Source organism: Leucopleurus acutus (assembly GCF_964270905.1).
Source record: "Leucopleurus acutus genome assembly, chromosome: 8".
In the NCBI taxonomy this organism is placed as follows: Eukaryota; Metazoa; Chordata; class Mammalia; order Artiodactyla; family Delphinidae; genus Leucopleurus; species Leucopleurus acutus.
The window spans coordinates 58,932,821-58,954,633 of NC_139151.1; the positions used below are offsets into that span (position 1 = coordinate 58,932,821).

The following is a 21,813-nucleotide window of genomic DNA, read 5'->3' on the forward strand; positions in this document are numbered from 1 at the left end:
TTTGTTCCTTTTTATGGTCTTTTCCATGATAGCCAGTCAGTTAATGTTTATTGCATGAGTTAATTGAGGCTATCTTTCTATACCAGCACATACAGAATTACCACATTCTTTTTAGTGGCCATATAGGATTCTTCTGAATGTAATAGAATATATTTTGAAAGGTTAGTTTGTTCCATTTAACTATTAAATTTTTAAAAATATGCAGTGGGAATGTAAAATGGCACAGCTGTTATAAAAAATAGTTTGATGGTTCTTCAAAAAGTTAAGCATAGAATTATCATATGATCCAGCATTTCTACTCTTAAGTATATATTCAAAAGAACTTAAAACTTAGTTCTACATAGAAATTCATAAATGAATGTTCACAGCAGCATTATTCATACTATTGAAGATGTAGAAACAACTCAAATGTCCATTGGTGGATGAATGGATGAATTGTAGTATATCCACGCAATGAAGTATTATTCAGCCATAAAAAGGAGCAAAGTACTGATACATTCTACAACTTGGATGGATCTTGAAAACATGCTAAGCGAAAGAAGGCAGACACAAAAGATTACATATTACATGATTCCTTTTATATGAAATATCCAGAATAGACAAGTCTATGGAGAGAGAAAATTGGCTTAGTTGTTGCCAAGGGTAAGGGGAGTGGGAATGGAGAATGATTACTTACTTAATGGGTATGAAGTATTCTTCTGGAGTGATTAAAAAGTTTTGAAAGTAGGGAGAAGTGGTGATTGTACACACTGTAAATGCACTATATGCTGTTGAATTGTATACTTTAAAATGCTTAATTTTATGTCATATAAATTTTACCTCAGTGAAAAATATATACATGTACACATGGTATAGATTCAAACAATACAAACAAGAAATCAGTAAAAGATCTTTCTTTTACCACTATGACCAATTCCTTTCTTCATAAGGAACCATTGTTAGACCAGTTTCATGTTAAATATTTCAGGGAATTCTATCACAGTGATTCCTAAGGGGACCACAGTAGCATTTTTGAATGGTACAGTTTTATATCTGATGGACTGTGGTAACTGAGAAGTATCGTAATGATCATAATCCAGCATATACATGTAAACATTTTTATATGAAAATATAGTAATATACTATATATATTATTCTGTAACTTTTTTGTTTACTAACCATTGCATCTTCCTATAAAGTTGCAATTTACTAAATAATCCATTTTTTCCCCTTTGAATCAAAATGCCATCTATTTTAGTTACTAAATTTTTATTTATTGATATTTGGTATTTGGGTATATTTGGGTGTATTTCTGACTTATGTTTCATTATCTCTGTTTGCTCATTTCATTACCGAGCTGTTTTAATTACTGTTGCTTTTAAACTTAATTTTTACTATCTGGTGAGAGTAGGTGATAATTTTTAACATTATTCTTTCTTAGAATGTTTATAACAATTCTTTTTTTAAAATATTTTTATTTATTTTTGGCTGCGTTGGGTCTTTGTTGCTGTGCACAGGCTTTCCCTGGTTGCGGCGAGTGGGGGCCACTCCTCACTGCGGTGCACGGGCCTTTCATTTTGGTGGCCTCTCTTGTTGCAGAGCATGGGCTCTAGGCGTGCGGGCTTCAGTAGTCGTGGCACACGAGCACAGTAGTTGTGGCTCGCGGGCTCTAGAGTGCAGGCTCAGCAGTTGTGGCGCACGGGCTCAGTTGCTCTGTGGCATGTGGGATCTTCCCGGACCAGGCTCGAACCTGTGTTCCCTGCATTGGCAGGCAGATCCTTAACGACTGTGCCACCAGAGAAGCCCCTATAACAATTCTTAAGTGTTCATTTTTCCATTTGAACTTTATAATCAACTTACCTACATAAAAGAAAAATTCTCCTGGAATAATGGCAAACTTATCTCTCAGCTCCTCAAACCTTGGCAACGGATAATCTACTTTCTGTCTTTATGGACTTGCCTATTCTGAACATCTTGTATAAATGGAATCATAATATGTGGGATTTTATGTCTGGCTTCTTTCACTTAGCCTGATGTTTTCAAGTTTCATCCATATTGTAGCATATATCAGTACTTTGTTCCTTTTTATGGTTGAGTGATATACCATCATATGAATGTCGCAATATCTTGCTTATCCTTTCATCAGTTGATGGACATTTGGGTTGTTGTCACTTTTTGGCTATGATGAATAATGCTGCTATGAATATTCATTTATAGGTTTTTGTGTAGACATATGTTTTAAGTTTTCATGGGTATATACCCAGGAATATAATTGCTGGGTCTTATGGTAACTCTATGTTAAACCTTTTGAGGAACTCTCAGACTATTTTCTGAAGCAGCTGTACTGTGTTACATTCCCAAAAGCACTCTACGAGAGTTCTCATTTCTCTACATCCTTGCCAGCACTTGTTTTTGTCCATCTGTTTAATTATAGCACCCATTAATATTTTAAAAGAGAAACTGATGTTGAATTTTAACAAATGCCTTTATATCTTATATGAAGGTTATTTTTTTGCTCTGTTCTCTTGCTGTGGTTTATAATAAATAGATTTCCTAATATTGATGATGTAAATTTTGAGCAGTTATGATCTTGTATTTGTTTTATTTAGAAGAAGAAATTACTTAGTAGACATGTAATTGTTTAACAACAACTAAAAATTGCACTGACAATTTTAAAATTAGTTGATGTGCATGTTCAGAGTAAAAGAGTTTAGTTCCCCTTTTCTTGCAGACTTCACTTGAACATTCTTATTTCAAGATGAGATACATCTAAGGTTAAAAGTGTTCTAAATAAATAGCTGAAATATTTCCTTTCATCTTTTGTAAAATATTAAAAATATCACCTCCTTCTAAATACAGGTAAGTTTTCAGATTTTTAATGATTAAAGTTTAAGCGAGTTCATTTTAATTAGTCTTGTTTGCCTGGGGAGATATATTTAGTAACACAAGTCATAATAATTTCTCAGTCCAATTTTAGTAAAACAACATGGGTGTAAAAAAGGTTTGTGCATATGTTTATAAGTGCATTTATTTACTTAAAATAAGAACTTTATTTTTTCAAACATAATGTATATTCTTACTAAAACATCAGAAAATATAGAAAGCAAAATCAAAAGAAGAAAGTGAAAGCCAGTAATCCCACTGTCCAGAGAAAACTGACATTACTATTATATATATGTATATGCAGACACACATAATTTACATATATATACACATACACCAAATATATATATAATACAGTATACAAATGCATGTATACAGTGTGCTTTACATATATGCATATATAATATATAGTTTATATGTTTTCTCTTAAGGAGAGTAGACGAATTGTATTTTAAAGGACTGTGTTAAACACTTTATAATGCACCAAACCCCATAAGGAAAAGGGTCTTGCTCCACTCTTTTTTTGTTTCTTTTTTAAACTGTGGTAAAATACATACAAGATTTACTATCTTAATCATTTTTAAGTGTACAATTTAGTGCTATTAAGTACATTCATTTTGTTTTGCTGCCACCACCATCCATCTTCAGAACTCTTTGCATCTTGCAAAACTGAAACTCTCTACCTATTAAATAATAACTCTTCTGATCCCCTCCTCCCACTCCCTGGCAATCACCATACTCCTTTGTGTCTATATGATTTTGACTGCTCCAAGTACCTTATATAAATGGAATCATACAGTATTTGTCCTCTTGTGGCCGACTTACTTCACTCAGCGTAATGTCCTCAAAGTTTATTCATGTTGTAGCATATGTCAGAAATTCCTTCCTTTTTAAAGCTAAATAATAGTTATCCATCCCAAACAAATGTAGTGAAATTTTAAATACTTTAATTTCTTACAGAAGAAGTGAATAGTCATGTTGGTAAATTTAAATAATTATTAAAATGGGGAGTTTTGGTTTATTGCCTTTTTTTCTATTCCAGCTCTTTCTTTATATTTTTCACTTTTTACTGTGATATCTCTGCCTTAATGAAGTGTTTTTAAGAGCACAGATACCTGACACCTCACAGAAAAGTCTTTAAACTCAGACTACTCAAAGTAAATTGTTAATGTTATCATATTTCATTGACTCTACCTTGCCTGTGGTTTGTAAGGTACACTGTTATTTCATGTACTGTTAAGATAGAAGAAAATACTGCCAATCATTATTTATTTGTTTATTTATTTATTTTTAAAGGAACATTTATTTATTTATTTATTGGCTGCATTGGGTCTCTGTTGCTGTGTGTGGGCTTTCCCTAGTTGTGGCGATTGGGGGCTACTCTTCGTTGCGGTGCGTGGGCTTCTCATTGCGGTGGCTTCTCTTGTGGCGGAGCACGGGCTCTAAGTGCGTGGGCTTCAGTAGTTGTGGCACGTGTGCTCAGTAGTTGTCTGCCAGTCATTTAAAAGATGAATACCAATATCATAAATGTTAAAATGTGAAAAGTATTTACTGTAGAATCTGTGAAATATAATAACATGTGTGGAAAGGGTGCTCTTATTATGCCATAACATGTGGTGGCCTTGTACTTTGTTCTGTGACTCCTGTAAAAGAATGGAATGAAGGAAATGATTTGACTATTTCATGTTGAGAAGCTGATCAAATTTTGATTTTCACCTTGTTTTCTATAGTCCCTCTATGTTTATTATTTATATTCAGGAAACATTTTTACTACCTACTATGCACTAGCCATTGTGATAACAGTAGCTAACACACACATGCGCGCGCACACACACACACACATCTGTCTTTTACTCTGTGCTGGTCACTATTTTGAGCACTTTATATATTGTCATTAACTAAATTTTACACTATCCCTATGAGGTAGATACTATTTCTATATCCATTTTACCAAGAAGGAAATTGAGGCACAGAGAAGTCAAGTGACTTGACCAAGGTCATACAGCTAGTAAGTGGTGGAGCTAGGATTTGAATGTGGATTGTCTTAACTCCAGGGTCTGTGGTGTCAGCAGTATTCTTAGGCACATAAGGTGAATGACATATTGTGCCTTCCCTCAACACAGCTTACCAAGCAGTATGTGAGGGTGTATTGATAACTTTACATTAAATTATTGTTATATGTTTGGTAACGAATTTTTATTTGTGTTTTTAGGACATTCAGTCAGAAGAAGGCTGCTATTGAAAGAGAGTATGCACAGGTAAGCTTGGAAGTGGAGGTCCCCATCCTAGAATACCTCTTCTTTGGCTTAAGGGCAGATATGGTTGTTGGAGAGAAGTGTTGGCATCCCTGTATCCTCCTTTTCTTATTTTTGGTTCTCTCACTTTGATCCTCCTTTTACTCCATTTGAATCCTCAAATGAAGAGCTAATTTGCTTCTTACTACAAAGAATGTTGTGAACATTCTGGGAGAAGATAATAGTCACAATATTTGTAAAGTATTTACAAGTATAACTAATAGTGAATACATTTTACAAGTATATATATTCATTCTCCCTTATATATCCCATACTCTGCAGTTTTATGAAAGGTTAATTATTTTTGTTCAATCAGGTATTTATTTCTCATTAGGTCCCTGTTGATAGAGAATGGCGTGCTTTCAGTGGATGATACGGTGCTATTTATAGGGAAATTTAAGCATTTCTTTTATTTTTTAAAATATTTATTTATTCATTCATTCATTCATTCATTCATTCTGCACTGGGTCTTAGTTACGGCATGTGGGATCTTTGTTGCGGCATGCGGGCTCTTAGTTGCAGCATGCGGACTTCTTAGTTGTGACATGCGCACTTCTTAGTTGCAGCATGTGGACTCTTAGTTGTGGCATGCAGGCTTCTTGGTTGTGGCATGCAGACTTCTTGGTTGCAGCATGCAGACTTCTTAGTTATGGCATGTGACCTCTCTGTTGTGGCAGGCATGAGGGATCTAGTTCTCTGACCAGGGATTGAACTTGGGCCTCCTGCATTGGGACCGTGGAGTCTTATCCACTGGACCACCGGGGAAGTCCCATAAGCACTTATTTTAATTAGAATCTTATTTGCTCTCAGATAGCTAAATGTGCCAAGGAAAAATTATGTTGATATATCATTTTGTGAGTATGTAAGAATTAATAACTACCCATCCTTATACAAAAACAGTTTAACATAATTTGGAAATTTTGGCCCTTGTAAGCAATTACTTTCCATGTGGAGTAGAATTATAAAATTGATCCCCCCCCCCAAAAAAAAATCATAAAAGTAGTATTTGTTACAAAATTTAAAAATACAGGAGAGCACTAGAAGGAAAAATTAACACCCAGGGAATGCTGTACATGATAACCCGTTATCAGCGTAATTTGTGTTGTTGCTGCTGCTATTGTTATTATCAATATAAATAATAAAATTGGGGAATGATTTTATTTGTACTTTGTTAGGTTTTGATTTTAGTTTTATTCTGGTTTCTTTGTAGTTTACCAGGTAGCTGTCTGCCTTTATTTTATTTTATAGTCTTAGAAAAGGAATTATCTATTTTTGAAAACTTAGATAGACTCAGTAATTCATTAATTCAGCTGTTAGTTATTGAGTACTTATTATATATCAGGTGCTTTACATAATGAATATCATTACTTCTAACTTTAGTGCTGGACCTTTATTCTTTGCATATATAATAGATACTAGTATTGATAGCTAATATTGATTTAATCCCTACATTGTACTAGGCACTTTGCTGATAATTCTACATATATTATCTGGTTTAATTCTCTCAATAAACCTTTAAAATAGGGAGTTACTATGCTGTTCACAGGTATGTTTTCATATAGTCCCTTTATAGATATGCTTCCATTGGGATCAGAGTATATGATCTGCTTTTAAAATTTAATACAGGGGGGCTTCCCTGGTGGCGCAGTGGTTGAGAGTCCGCCTGCTGATGCAGGGGACACGGGTTCGTGCCCCAGCCCAGGAAGATCCCACATGCCGCGGAGCGGCTGGACCCGTGAGCCATGGCCGCTGAGCCTGCGCGTCCAGAGCCTGTGCTCCGCAATGGGAGAGGCCACAAAAGTGAGAGGCCCGCGTACCGGAAAAAAAAAAAAAAAAAAAAATTTAATACAGGGAATTCCCTGGTGGTCCAGTGGTTAGGACTCTGTGCTTTCGCTGCCGAGGGCCCGGGTTCGATCCCTGGTCAGGGAGCTAAGATCCCAAAAGCTGCATGGCCAAAAAAAAAAAAAAAAATTTTTTTTTAATACAAAGTGAAAATTTTTTCATGATATATTCTTCTGTAACATATTGTAAAGTTTAAATAATCAAATAAATAGGACTGTTTCATAATTAAAAATATAAAATAGTACATTAAATTGTATGAAAAGTAGCAGTCCTCTGATGTAATGCCAGTCTTTTTCCTCAGAGAAAAGATTAAAAATGGATCCTGTTTTGGTTCTTTTGGTGATCTTTTCCATATCTTTAAATAATGTGCATAATTGATTCTTGATTTATCAACTCTAGACATTATTGCTTGATTACTACTTAATTAAATGAGAAATTAGCTTCTTTAGCCATTCCTTTCCAGCCTACTCTTTCCAATATAATTTGTCACTATTTTAGTGCCTTTGCTACTTTTCTTTTTTTTTTTAAAGGGAACTTTATTTTTCTTCTTTATTTCTTCCTTTCTTCCTTCCTTGGCTGCGTGGGGTCTTCCTTGCTGCGTGGGCCTTCATTAGTTGCGGTGAGTGGGGGCTACTCTTCCTTGCAGTGTGCGGGCTTCTCATTGTGGTGGCTTCTCTTGTTGTGGACCATGGGCTCTAGGCTCACGGGCTTCAGTAGTTGTGGCACGAGGGCTTCGGTAGTTGTGGCTTGCGAGCTGTAGAGCGCAGGTTCAGTAGTTGTGGCACAGAGGCTTAGTTGCTCCGTGGCAGGTGGGATCTTCCCAGATCAGGGCTTGAACCCGTGTCCGCTGCATTGGCAGACAGATTCTTAACCGCTGCGCTACCAGGGAAGCCCAGCTACTTTTCTAACTCTAAATGATCTACTTAGCCTTCTATCTCTTCTGTTAAACACACACACACATATGTTACATGTATAGATATATGTATTTATGTGTATATACATATACACACGATGCAGTTGAATTATATTTTACAAAGCAGTCAGATTTACTCTTGAAAAATTTCTTTAAATGTCTGTCAGGTAAATTATATCTGGTTGTGTTTATATAATTCTATATAATAATGTATGCAAACTGTATAAGGTAGCTAATTAGATATTTCAAAATTTCATATTCATAAAGTAGAATATTTCTTTGTCTCTCTGCTTTGGACAGTTGAGTACATTTATGGAGAGCCAGTTTGCTGACTCTTCTTGTTATTTGTCATATTTGCCTTTTAGATGATATTTTTCAGTGTTTGCCCAGTTAATTTTTCAATTTATTTCTTTTCTTTTTAATTTATTTATTTATTATTTTTGGCTGCGTTGGGTCTTTGTTGCTGCGCGCGGGCTTTCTCTAGTTGCGGCGAGCGGGGGCTGCTCTTCGTTGCAGTGCGTGGGCTTCTCATTGCAGTGGCTTCTCTTGTTGCAGAGCATGAGCTCTAGGCACGCGGGCTTCAGTAGTTGTGGCTTGTGGGCTTCAGTAGTTGTGGCTCATGGACTCTAGAGTGCAAGCTTCGTAGTTGTGGCGCATGGGCTTAGTTGTGGTGCATGGGCTTAGTTGCTCTGCGGCATGTGGGATCTTCCCGGACCAGGGATCAAACCCGTGTTCCCTGCATTGGCAGGCGGATTCTTAACCACTGCGCCACCAGGGAAGCTCCTGCATAACTTTTAGATTCAGAGCCATTAATTTCCTTGTTTTTCCACACTGTATTACCCCTCTACCACTTAATGCATTAGAAAGCAGCATTTCTTGACAGAGTCTCCCAGTATTTCCTCCAGGACTTTTTCCTCTTTGCTGATACCACTCTCTAAGTTTTCATGCAGAAAAGTTTCTTGATCTTAGATGGTGTCAATGGAAGGTTTTCTGACAATGATAAGATAGTACTTAAATGTTTGTTGTTGGAAATGTGTAGGAGTTCATTGTTTCCTCAAGCCACCAAATTCTGTTGTATCCTGACAGCAGTTAAGGGATGTTCTCAATGGTTAGATGCATCCTGATTTCAGAGATCTTAAAATGTTTAAAAAAATGTATTTTGTTAATAGAATTGATAAGATATGTTCTTTTTTCCCCCCAGGCTGTGTAGAGATTTCATTGTTTGAAAAAAAGTTGAAACTTGCAGGAGGGCATTAAAGAAAGGATACTCCTAATGGCCTCTTTCTTTCGTAGACTGAGGAATGTGTTGCAAAGTAAAATATTCATAATATTATATATATATATAGATAGATATAAATATAATGTAATATATCCATATTGAGCTTTTTTTTTGGTATGGGAAAAGATTTCTAATTGCCGTTTTTTTATTTATTGCCGTAGCCACTAACTACATATTTTTCAATTTATGGACAAGAAGTGGGATACTAATTCAAGGAAAGGCGTTTTCAGTCTGAAATACAACAAACTAATGATGATGGGAAGATTACTTGACTTCTCTGACCTTTTTTTCCCTTCATTTTTTTTTTTTTTTTTTTTTTTTTGCGGTACGCGGGCCTCTCACTGTTGTGGCCTCTCCCGTTGCGGAGCACCGGCTCCGGACGCGCAGGCTCAGCGGCCATGGCTCACAGGCCCAGCTGCTCCGTGGCATGTGGGATCTTCCCGGACCGGGGCACGAACCCGCGTCCCCTGCATCGGCAGGCGGACTCTCAACCACTGCGCCACCAGGGAAGCCCCCCTTCATTTTTGAACGGAGCATGATAACCATTCTTTCTTCCCTTCTTCTCAGCTAGTTCTGGAGACCAGATGCACTGGTCTCCAGAAATGAAGACTTCGCAGTCTATGTTTACACGTATAAGAAATATGAAAATAGTTCCCAATCTATGTTTACACATATAAGATGGTCCTTTGTGTTTTTATTGTGATAGTTTTCCTTATTTTTTGCAAATTGTTGTAACCTAGCTTTGCTAGATAATAGATTTCCATATTAGAAAGGGAGTGATGAATTAATTATGGGGCCCTTTGCATATAATATTAGATAATCCAAGTCCCATTTTTCTAGGAAAGGGTATAAGGTAAGGTAGTTGGAGGATCTTCTTCCCTTTGGAAAAGCACTGTAAAAACTCTGCCAACACGAGAACGTTTACTGTTTCATTAGGGTAACTACTTAACCTTTTTATTATGCCAGGTTTTTTTTTAGCTGTCTTTGTTTTTTTGTTTTTGACTGCGTTGGGTCTTCACTGCTGTGCACAGGCTTTCTCTAGTTGTGGTGAGCGGGGGATACTCTTCATTGTGGTGCACGGTCTTCTCACTGCGGTGGCTTCTCTTGTTGCGGAGCACAGGCTCTAGACGAGTGGGCTTCAGTAGCTGCGGCACACGGGCTCAGTAGTTGTGGCTTGCGAGCTCTAGAGCTCAGGCTTAGTAGTTGTGGCGCATGGGCTTAGTTGCTCCGTGACATGTGGGATCTTCCCAGATCAGGGCTTGAACCCATGTCCCCTGCATTGGCAGGCAGATTCTTAACCACTGCACCACCAGGGAAGCCCAAGCTGTCTTTAAAAGTCTTTGTAAAAGCTTACAACCACAGCTCAGATTTTGTACTAGAAATTCATGCAATAGGATCAACTTTATGGAAATTTTCTTTATAACCCAAGTTATCTAGAATGTATCTATAATAAGAATCAATAACAGTTATTATCTTAAGCCATAGAGGTTTACAAAGTGAAATTTCCATATGTTAGCCAGCTTTAGATTTTGTAATTTTTACTGAATTGAATTGAAATATGAAGAGAAATTTTGACCTAATGACATTTCCTCTAACTTTTTATTTGAAAAAAACTTCAAATCTGTGGAAAAGTTGACAGAATAATATACTGAAGAATGGTCAATTTCCTCTATATTAACCAATTATTAACATTTTGCCCCATTTACATTATGTAGCTACACTTTTTTTCTAAGCTGGACAGTTTGAAAGTAAGTTATAGCTATCATGAGACTTTTCATCCACTTACTTTACTTTGCATCTTCTGAGAACAAGATCATTTTCCAAAATAACTAATGTCATTATCATATCCAAGATAATGAATAATAATTCTATAATGTCATTTAATATGTAGTTTGTATTCACATTTCCTCATTTATTCCCAAAATGTCTTTTATAGCTGTTTTTCCAAGATCCAGTTAAGGTTTACACATTGCGTTTGGTGTCTCTTGATTTTATTTAGAATATTTCTTTCACCTTTTTTGTTTTTCATGACATTGACTTTTTGAAAAATCTGGTCATTTTTCTTTTTTAAAAAAATTACATTATTATTGACTGTATTCCCCAACTGTACATTTCATGCCCATGACTCATTTATTTTGTAACTGGACGTTTGCACCGTTTAATTTCTCTCACCTATTTTACTCATCTGGTCATTTGTCTTGTAGGAAGTTTTTTCGAATTGTCTAGGTTTTTTCTTCATGATTAGATCTAGGTTAAATTTTTAGCAAAAATACTACATAGGTGATGTTGGACCTAATAAGATTTTATGGTTTGTTTTGGCGAGTCTGATAGATTAGGACATATCACCGATATTGCCGTTTTCAAGCCTGATTGAATCTTTAACAGTGATAGTAGATTTTTATCATTTATCAGTTTTCAAAATTATCTCGAGCCATTTCTGTTTTATTGGTTTTTTGCTATATCACATTTTGCTGGTGCTCTAAAAAAAATGAAGATTTGTTACATTAAAAGTATTTGGCGAGGCATAATTAAAGAAAAATTAAACATTTGAGAATTTGGTTTAATTTTTTTTTTTGGTTTAATTTTAACTTATACGTTTTAGTTTAAGTTATTAAAGTTTTTAAAATGTCAAAGCCTGTATATTCTTAACTTACATTTATACACATTTAAAAATCAACTGAAAATCAGAACATTTGTCATTATTGTGGGAATTTCCTTCAGAGAGTCTGCTAGTTGTTAAATTGAAAGTATGTGAAACATTTATGTTACCAACTGTCTAATAGATAATGTTTGATAATGACACTAGTATAAGCTTCCTTTTTGGGATGTTCCATAGTTTTGGCTATTATTTGTTGTTGGTACATCATCTAAATAGTCAAAACTATTTAAATAGCTTTAAAAGAAATGGAATCACAATTTATGTGAACAGCTGCTTCGAATTTTTAATTTCCTCTATCAATTTTACCAATTTTAAAAGTCTTTAAAAATATAGTAGTTGTGTTTTGGTTTCTTTTTGGTATCTAATATTAATATTTAATATTCTTTTAAGTATTTTAGTATTTTGGTTCGTCTCTGTCAGGAGCTTAATCGTGTGAATATTGATGTTTCCTTAGTTAGACCATAAGATGAATGGAATCTATACTCTAGCAGGACTTACTCCACTTAATTTTTTTATAAAAGTATTATTTTAAAATTAGTTTATTTTAAGATATACCACATTTCATGTGTTGAGAAAATATTTTGAGCACTCTTCTAGGTACTGTGGATATAGCACTCTCCAAAAAAGAAGAAAAAAAAGTTCTAGCACTTACAGGACTTGTATTCTATGGTTGTATATTGTCTTCCAATTAAATATATTAAATTCTTTCTTGTCAGGGAATTCCCTGGTGGTTCAGTGGTTAGGACTCTGCACTTTCACTGCCGAGTGCCTGGGTTCGATTCCTGGTTGGGGAACTAAAATCCCATAAGACGCACAGCACAGCCAAAAACATAATAATAAAATTAAAGAATAAAAAAAATTTAAAAAGAAGTTAAAAATTCTTTCTCTTCAAAGCCACTGATGTGGCATTATAGTCAACTGAAAAGAATGACCTTTATAGAATTATTACTTGTGGTATATGTTGTCATCCTCTACACAAAGAATTGATGGGCCAAAAAGGTTGAGTATTATTTGTGAGATTTAGAGATCATACAGATGAGCTATCCCAATAAAAAAAATATCATAAAGGAAAAGAATTTAAGTGGGATTGATCAGATGACAGCAACTTGAAAAATAGTACCTCAAGTACATGCACACTAAACTTGTAATACATTTTTAGGGAGATGTTAGAAGAAAGAAAGAAAATAATACTATGTATACCTATTTACACTTGAAGGGATTTGAGCCCTGAACTTTTTCAAGTTTCTTGTTACTTTCAGTTTCCTACAAGAGTATTAATGTTTTATGTATTAATGTTTATTAATGGTTTATGAAATTCCAAAAATAATAGATAATAGATGTATTATTCAAAAATAATAGATGTATTGCATATCTATTTATACAAACAGAGCAAATGAATCTCTGAAAACACAGAAGCCATATGAGTCACTAAACAACATTAAGTATTGGTGTAAAATTTAGTCTGGCTTTTGACTGTAGTTAGCTAACCACTGAGGTATTGGTAAAATCATTTGCAGTACTCAAACTGAAATTGCTAAAGGCAAGTTCTGTGTATTAATATACTTACTGTAGTGTTTGGCAGAATGCTGCTAGTGAAGGAAGGATACAGAAGGTTACTGTGGCTGGAGAGAAAGAGCAGGAAAAGATTGTGGACTTTAAGGGTGGCTCCTTGTCTGAGGACAAACACAGAGCAAACACAGGCACCCTGTCAAAAAGCCTGTGGTTATCACCACAGTCCCACCTCAAGTGCAACTTTTTGCTATTTTTATTCTTTTAAGAAATAAATTTATGAAGAGTTGGGAGTACTACCCGAGAAGTTAGTGTTGTGTATATGTGGCAGGGTTCTTTTTTGGTAAATTTCATCAGCATAAAAGTTTAAAATGTAACTTATTTTAGCTGTGTACACCTAGCTTTCTGGACATTGCTATTAAAGAAGCATTGGTAAAATTATTTGAAATGGTGGACTGTATACTTGGAGTTTTCTATTTTGCCAGTCTTGTCCTGTAAAACAATAAGGATAACTATCTTGAGAGAAAGTTGAGGGTTGTTTTCTGTGTTCATGTTGATACTTAGTTTTTAAATTATTTTATTTTTGAGCTCTTTAGCTTGCAACAATGGTTAGAAATAAATTTTGGGAGAAAAGCAGTCTGATTTTTTTCCTCAAAATACTTGATATACATAGTTTGATTTTTAAAGTTTTAAAAACTGTTGAAAGAAGCACTGGTGGATTTGAGTAAATGTTAGTATTCTTGGGCATGTAGATATGCTAGTTATGTCTTCTTTTTTGAAACTTTGTTATATTTAGTTTTATTATCTTGCTTGTTATTTGGCTCTGCTCCCATATATTATTGAGGAATTAATATGCAAAATATACTTAAAAAAATTTTTTTTTTTTTGTTGAAGTACAGTTGATTTACAATATTGTATTAGTTTCAGGTATACATACAACATAGTGATTCAGTGTTTTGCACATTATATTCCATTATAGGTTATTACAAGATATTAGGTATAATTCCCTGTGCTGTACAGTAAATCATTGTTGCTTCTCTGTTTTATGTAGTTTGTATCTGTCAATTTCATACCCCTAATTTGTTCCTCCTTCCTTTCCTCTTCCCTTTGGTAACCACAAGTTTGGTTCGCTTTCTGGTCCAGGGAGATGATTACCTCATTTTGATGCCCATCTTTGTCTTATTGGTTTTCTCCTTTAATTTTTTAATTTCTCATTTATGTATATTTTGAGTGGGGTGGGCAAACATTGCATCAGAGCATGAATTTATTGTATGATCTTCACTTAAAGTCTTTCTTTTTTTTAAAATAAATTTATTTTATTTATTTACTTTTGGCTGCATTGGGTCTTCGTTGCTGGGCGTGGGCTTTCCTAGTTGCGGAGAGCGGGGGCTACTCTTCATTGCAGTGTGCGGGCTTCTCATTGCGGTTACTTCTCTTGCTGTGGTGCTAGCATGGGCTCTAGGCACGTGGGCTTCAGTAGTTGTGGCACATGGGCTCAGTAGTTGTGGCTCGTGGGCTCTAGAGCACAGGCTCAGTAGTCGTGGCGCACAAACTTAGTTGCTCTGTGGCATGTGGAATCTTCCCTGACCAGGGCTTGAACTCGTGTCCCTTGCATTGGCAGGCGGATTCTTAACCACTGCGACACCAGGGAAGCCCTAAAGTCTTTCTTAGATAGTATTTATGGCTCCCTTTGGCTCTGGCATTGTATGGTATATTGTTGCCCATTTCTCCTGGAAAACTTTCTGACTGGAATGTATTCCCTCATTGCCTTTGAGTAGGAGCACAGGAAAAACAAAACAGTGCTGTCCTGGGTATTTTTCCACACCCTTGGTATTAGAAAGATCAGGATGTCTCAGAATAAATCATGAGTTCTTGGGATTTTATGTTTGAATTTACTAGTGACAGAGAATAGTAAGAAATGTGCACAAATTAAGACATGAATAGTGCCTCAACTTCCTGAACCGCTAGATTTGGTATAATCAGATTTTTGGTTAAAAGTCTCCCTTGTACATATGTTATTTTCCTTGAGGTTTAACTTTAACTAGTGATTACATTTGCATTCATTTAATGAATTTATCAAAAAATTATTAACTCCTTTTTCAGTAATACAGACACAGAGGTTAGAGCTAGGCTTTGAGTGGTGTTATATCATATTTGATCAGGGTGTATTCCACCTAGTTTTTTAAAAAAACTTTTAGTAAGGATAGTGGGTATACCAGGACAATATACAATTTGCTTTGCTTGTTAAAATAGGAGTACTTTTTAAGCTTTTTTTCTTTCTTTCTTTTTGGCTGTGTTGGGTCTTTGTTGCTGCGTTTTATTTATTTATTTTTGGCTTCATTGGGTCTTCGTTGCTGCATGTGGGCTTTCTCTAGTTGTGGCCAGTGGGGGCTGCTCTTCGTTGTGGTGTGCGGGCTTCTCATTTCAGTGGCTTCTCTTGTTGTGGAGCAGGGCTCTAGGCACCTGGGCTCAGTAGTTGTGGCTCATGGGCTCTAGATCGCAGGCTCAGTAGTTGTGGCGCACGGGCTTAGTTGCTCCGTGGCATATGGGATCTTCCCGGACCAGGGCTCGAACCCGTGCCCCCTGCATTGGCAGGCAGATTCCCAACCACTGTGCCACCAGGGAAGTCCCAGGAATATTTTTTGATGCTATCATAAATGAGACTGTTTTCTTGATTTCCTCTTTGTATAGAGTGTCGTTATAAAGAAGCACAACAGTTTTTTTTATGTTGATTTTTATATTCTGTGACTTTACTAAATTCATTTATTCTGATTTTTTTTAAATAGAGTCTTTAGGGTTTTCTGCATTTGAAATTATGTGTTTGTAAACAGAGATAATTTTACTTTTTCCTTTCTGATTAGGATGCCTTTTATTTATTCTTGTCTGATTGCTCTTGCTAGTACTTTCAGCACTATGTTGAATAGAAATGGCAAGAGTGGGCACCTCATGTATTGTAAGTTGTGTATATAACCTTTTATCATGTTTTGTACTAGTAGTCTTAAAGTCAAGAATCTAGTCAGTTTGATTTTTAGGTGATTGATGGGCAGATTGTGATGACATCCAGTTATACCAGTGTTACATTGAGATGTTACATCTGAAATTGTCCATTTTAAACTGAATATTGGTATATGTAGTATACTACGTAATGCCTGATTTTTAGAGCCCTTTAAGCAGTAATAACCTCAGGTCTTAATGCCAAGTTGCTATGGCATAAGCCTGACTGGTTTTATGACATTAGAAAAAAATGTTGCAAAACTTTTAAAGAATGCAGAATTGGCAGTCCTGGTGGCTCAGTGCCTCATGCCCCTCTTAGCTCATTGAAAGGCTGAGGGATTCTCATTCCTGGTATAGCTGTGGGGGTGCAGTACATTATTTGGGAAGCTCTGATTTAAAGCTAGTAGAGAGACATGGAATGGATCCTCCTTCAGAGCCTCCAAAAAGGAACCAAGCCTGCTGACACTTTTATTTCAGACTTCTAGTCACCAGAACTGTGGAAGAATACGTTTCTCTTGTTTTAAACCACCTAGTTTGTGGTACTTTGGTACAGCAGCCCTGGGAAATGGATACAGTAACCAACTATAATTTTCCTATTCAAATATTAATTTGAGCTTCTTCATGTAGCTACATGTATAAGTATGATTGAAAAGAGGATCTTCTCCCTCCTAAGTTATGATAACCATAGTTTTTGGAGTACTAAGTATATGTTAGACATAATTATTTTATTTAAATTCTTATAATAAACACTGTAAGATACTGGCTATTATACCTACTTTTAAAATAAAGACACCGAGGTTCAGAAAGGGCACCCCTCACGCAGTCTGAATGTTGGTGTCTGACCAAAAGCCTGTGTTTTCTTTCCTCTCTCACTGTTTCTGTATGTACTTACAGAGGTCAGTTTCCGTTGGTGTTTATAGATTTTCTTGTGTAACTCACAATTCACTTTTTTATAATCTAGACAAATAAAAAATGATGGTCTCTTAAATGTACCAACCTTTTCCAAAAGTTCTGAGTTCTGTATAATTTAGTATTTGTTTGAATTTCTTATTTTCAGCCAGGGGCCAGAGTATAGAACCAATTATTTCATTCTATTATATCATTCTGTTCCTTTGGGATCATTGAATAGCTAAAACCAGTAGGTACCAAAAATTTATCATGGGAGGTTCAGGAGACTTAAGAGTTATGTCTAGAGAATCAGAATGATTAGATATCCATTCTTGTTTAATAATAGCTTTAAATAGATCATTCAGAACAAATAGTTAGTAGTCGATTTTTATTTAAGAGAACCTCCCAAATGTAGGGACTGCCAGTAAAGACTAACATAATTGAAAGGGTATCATCTATCCCATTTATGATGACTGGTCATAGAGAAAATCAAACCTATTATCTATCTTCAGTGGAAGGAGATGACATCTTCGTGAACATGATGGTTTTGTGCTCATGTTTAATTACAGATAATTTTGGGGGAGAGGTTGTGACATTGCCGAGTAAATATTGAAACACTGCAGGGATCAAATGCATACTTGACAGTGCAGGGATCAGATGCATACTTGTGCAGCTTCTCCATTCAATCCCTTTTCTAAACAGTATTTATTAATAGTGTAGTTCGACTAACACTGAGGACCTACCATGTGGCAGGTGCTGTTAGGTGGTGAGGATATCATTAATAAAATTAGAATATTTCCTTTTCAGATACAAGATTTTTATATTGGTAATGGAAAGTAACATTTTAATTGGGCTGGGGGAAGATAAAATAAAAACTATTTACGGGCTTCTCTGGTGGTGCAGTGGTTAAGAATCCACCTGCCAGTGCAGGGGACAGGGGTTCAGGCCCTGGTCTGGGAAGATCCCACATGCCGCGTAGCACCTAAGCCCCTACACCACAACTACTGAGCCTGCGCTCTAGAGCCCCTGAGCCACAACTACTGAAGCTGGCGTGCTTAGAGCCTGTGCTCCACAACAAAAGAAGCCACTGCAATGAGAAGCCTGTGCAGCGCAACAAAGAGTAGCCCCGACTCGCCGCAACTAGAGAAAGACTGCGCACAGCAATGAAGATCCAACGCAGCCAAAAATAATAAATAAATTAAAAAAAAACTATTTGCAAATATGTTATAAAAGTGGAATTTTAAAAAATATATATAGGTAGATAATTTACTTGATATTATACATAGTTTAAGCTTTAGAACTAAAATGGAGGGGGCATGCCTTCTAGGATATTATAAAACCTGAAAAAAGAGAAGCAGTCTCTGCAAAATGAAATATTTTTATTCATTTGTAGTTATTAATAGGAATAATATAGCACTGGTTACTTTTTTTTTAACATCTTTATTGGAGTATAATTGCTTTACAATGGTGTGTTAGTTTCTGCTGTATAACAAAGTGAATCAGCTATACGTATACATCTATCCTCATATTCCCTCCCTCTGGCATCTCCCTTCCACCTTCCCTATCCCACCCCTCTAGGTGGTCACAAATCATCAAGCTGATCTCCCTGTGCTATGCGGCTACTTCCCACTAGCTATCTGTTTTACATTTGGTAGTGTATATATGTCTCTGCCACTCTGTCGCTTCGTCCCAGCTTACCCTTCCCCCTCCCTGTGTCCTCCAGTCCATTCTCTACATCTGCATCTTTATTCCTGACCTGCCCCTATGTTCTTCAGAGCACTGGTTACTTTGTGATGGAATTTAATTGCTTTGTTGTTACATTCCTCTTAAAAGTAAAAAGGACATGTTTGCTGTCTTTGAGTAAGTCTTAGTCTAATGGAGAAATAGACCCATAAACAAATGAAACTAATTCACCTCGTTTTGCGAAGGAGAATCATTGTTCATCGTCAAATAAATGCATATCTAATGCTCCTCAGTAGAGCACTGCTTCATAGTATTGCCCACATGAGAGAAGCTTCAGCACTTTAAATCATCAGGTGAGTTTGAATTTGGGATTCATATCTGAAATCACTTTTTATCTTTCATTTCAATGTGCATGTTATGTTATTTACAATCAACAATTACATAGGTCTGTTGTTTGTTGTATCTGAGCATCAGTTGTTCTGTAGTAGGACTGCCTGTCTCTTTGATGCACTCTATACAACCTGCAGAGTGACTTTTGAATAAGCAGTATAGCCTATGTTTTAAATCAGCTGGTCCCAAAGAATTTACAAATTGGGTGAAATGCCATCCAAGCTTTTAATGTGATGTATGGGAAAAAATATGAACAGAAATTTAATTTTATAAACTGACATTACTCTAGCATAAATAGTTGCTCTTTCTGATTCTCTAAGTTGGTTTGCTTTATGGATTTTCTGAGAAAGCAGGAGGTAATCTAATGCTTTTATTTTAAAAGAGGGAACCGTAACACTGTCTAGGAAACATTCCATGATAGCACTCATACCTCACTTCCCCACCTATAGAGTCCTTAAATACAGGATTATATTTCCCTTGTGATTTATTTCTAGCACTTAGTACAATATCTGGCACATTATACGTGCTTAAATAACATCTGATGCATGAAGAATGCTTTTTTCATGTGTGCTGTGTTAGAAATTACAATTCAGAGTGAGAATCAATAAAATGTTATTCTTAAGCTGAGAAAGTGGTATTAGTAGAGGGAAATAGAAGCATGTCTTTTGACTAATAATTGAGAGCTACAAGTGGCTCATGTGGTATAAATTACTGCTTTATCTTCTCAGAAATTAATCATTTAATGAAGTTTACATTTAAATAGTTTGCAAAAACTTTATTTCTCATAGTAGGATTAAACTTTTACATCCATTTAATGACACTTGCCTTTGACTTTTAGAGTATTATATGTATGTAATTTAGCAGAGTTATATATATATATAATTTAGCAGTATTATATGTGTATAATTTAGCAGAATTATACTCTTAGTCTTCATGTACTAATAAATGTAAACTAAACATTGATTCAAGGAGTATTCATTTTTATTGAACTGCTGTTAATATTATTAACTGTTATTTTAATGAACAGTTATTCAAATAATTTTTTTAGTGACTTAAACATTAGAACTTGGTGAATTTTTGCATATGAGCAAGTGGTTTCTTAAATCAGTTTTTCAGGGTAGCTGCAAAGATAAGTAAAACTTGATTCATATCCTCAAAGGATTTATAATCATGTAGGATAAAACAGATATGTAAATGAGTATAGTATAAGGCAAAATCAGGTGGTTTCCAAATCACAGTTGTATTCAGCAAGATTATAAGCAGAAACGATACATACTAGTAGTGAATGATGAGAGAAGACTGTGGATAAAGCATTCACTGTCAATTACTGTTGGAATAAGATACTCCAGTTCTTAAAGTGAGGTTCCCTTTGTCCTGTTTGGCTCAGTTCTTAAGAACTAGGGCCTATTTTCAGTGTTTTTAGATTTTGTGAATTAGAAATCTTGACTATTTGCTAAAGATGGGTCTCTGGAGGATAAGAATTTTCTAAATGAAGAGTATAGCCTGATGGTTAAGAGTATGGTTTGAATTCCACCTCTGTCACTTATTAGCTGTATAACCTTGGGCAGTTTACTTAACCCTCAGTGCTTCAGTTTACTGATCTATAAAATAGTCTGATGATGATAATAATAATAATACCATGTAGGGTGGTCATTTGTCTTTATTTCTTATTAGAGTATGCTTTCTCAGGGATAGACACTTCATAGCAGAATAAATGGCTGGAGAGTCTGAGATAAACAAGACACTGTCCATGTGCGTGCGTGCTCACGCATAGACTAAGACTCCAGTTGTAGTGCAGTGAGATTAGAACTATACTGAAAATAAGAGCAGGGAAACTGAGCATTTTAGAGTAGGTTTTTTTAATCTGGAATTTTTAATCTATTGCGGGTTTCATTCAGGGAGAGAGCAACCATTTCTTTCCTTTTTTTTTTTTTAGACAACATTGACTTTTACGTTTGGAACAGTTCTGGAATTCTGAGGATGCTAAAAGCCTGGATGTTAGTTACCTAAGTACCTTCTCTGATTTTTAAAATATTTTCTCTGACTCCTTAAAAATGATCAGTGCAAAATTAATGAGAACCCCCCTTTCTTCTATTTAATTTTCCATTATTCTCTGTGTGCTGTTAACTAATTCTCTATTTCTGTGTTTTCAATTCAAATCATTTATTTTTATTTTTTTTGTGTGTGGTATGCGGGCCTCTCACTGTTGTGGCCTCTCCCGTTGCGGAGCACAGGCTCCGGACGCGCAGGCTCAGCGGCCACGGCTCACGGGCCCAGCCGCTCCGCGGCATGTGGGATCTTCCCGGACTGGGGCATGAACCCGTGTCCCCTGCATTGGCAGGCGGACTCTCAACCACTGCGCCACCAGGGAAGCCCAATTCAAATCATTTAATCTTTACTTGTGAATAAAATTGGGCTCATTCCAAATCTTTCTTTGTAGCCAAGTATATTGTAGTCACTAAATTTTTCATCTAATATACTGAAAGGATGTTAAAATGTT

The 21,813-nt window shown here is 35.8% G+C and overlaps 1 protein-coding gene across 2 annotated transcripts in view; it reads left to right on the plus strand.

Moving 5' to 3' along the window:
• Positions 1 to 21,813, plus strand: part of FCHSD2 (FCH and double SH3 domains 2) — a 299,421-nt gene that overhangs the window by 42,778 nt on the left and 234,830 nt on the right. For both annotated transcript variants that reach the window (XM_082845563.1, XM_082845564.1), the window contains exon 3: positions 5,075 to 5,120. In XM_082845563.1, the coding sequence (XP_082701689.1) occupies positions 5,075 to 5,120 (46 nt within the window). The remainder of the gene's footprint in view (positions 1 to 5,074; positions 5,121 to 21,813) is intronic.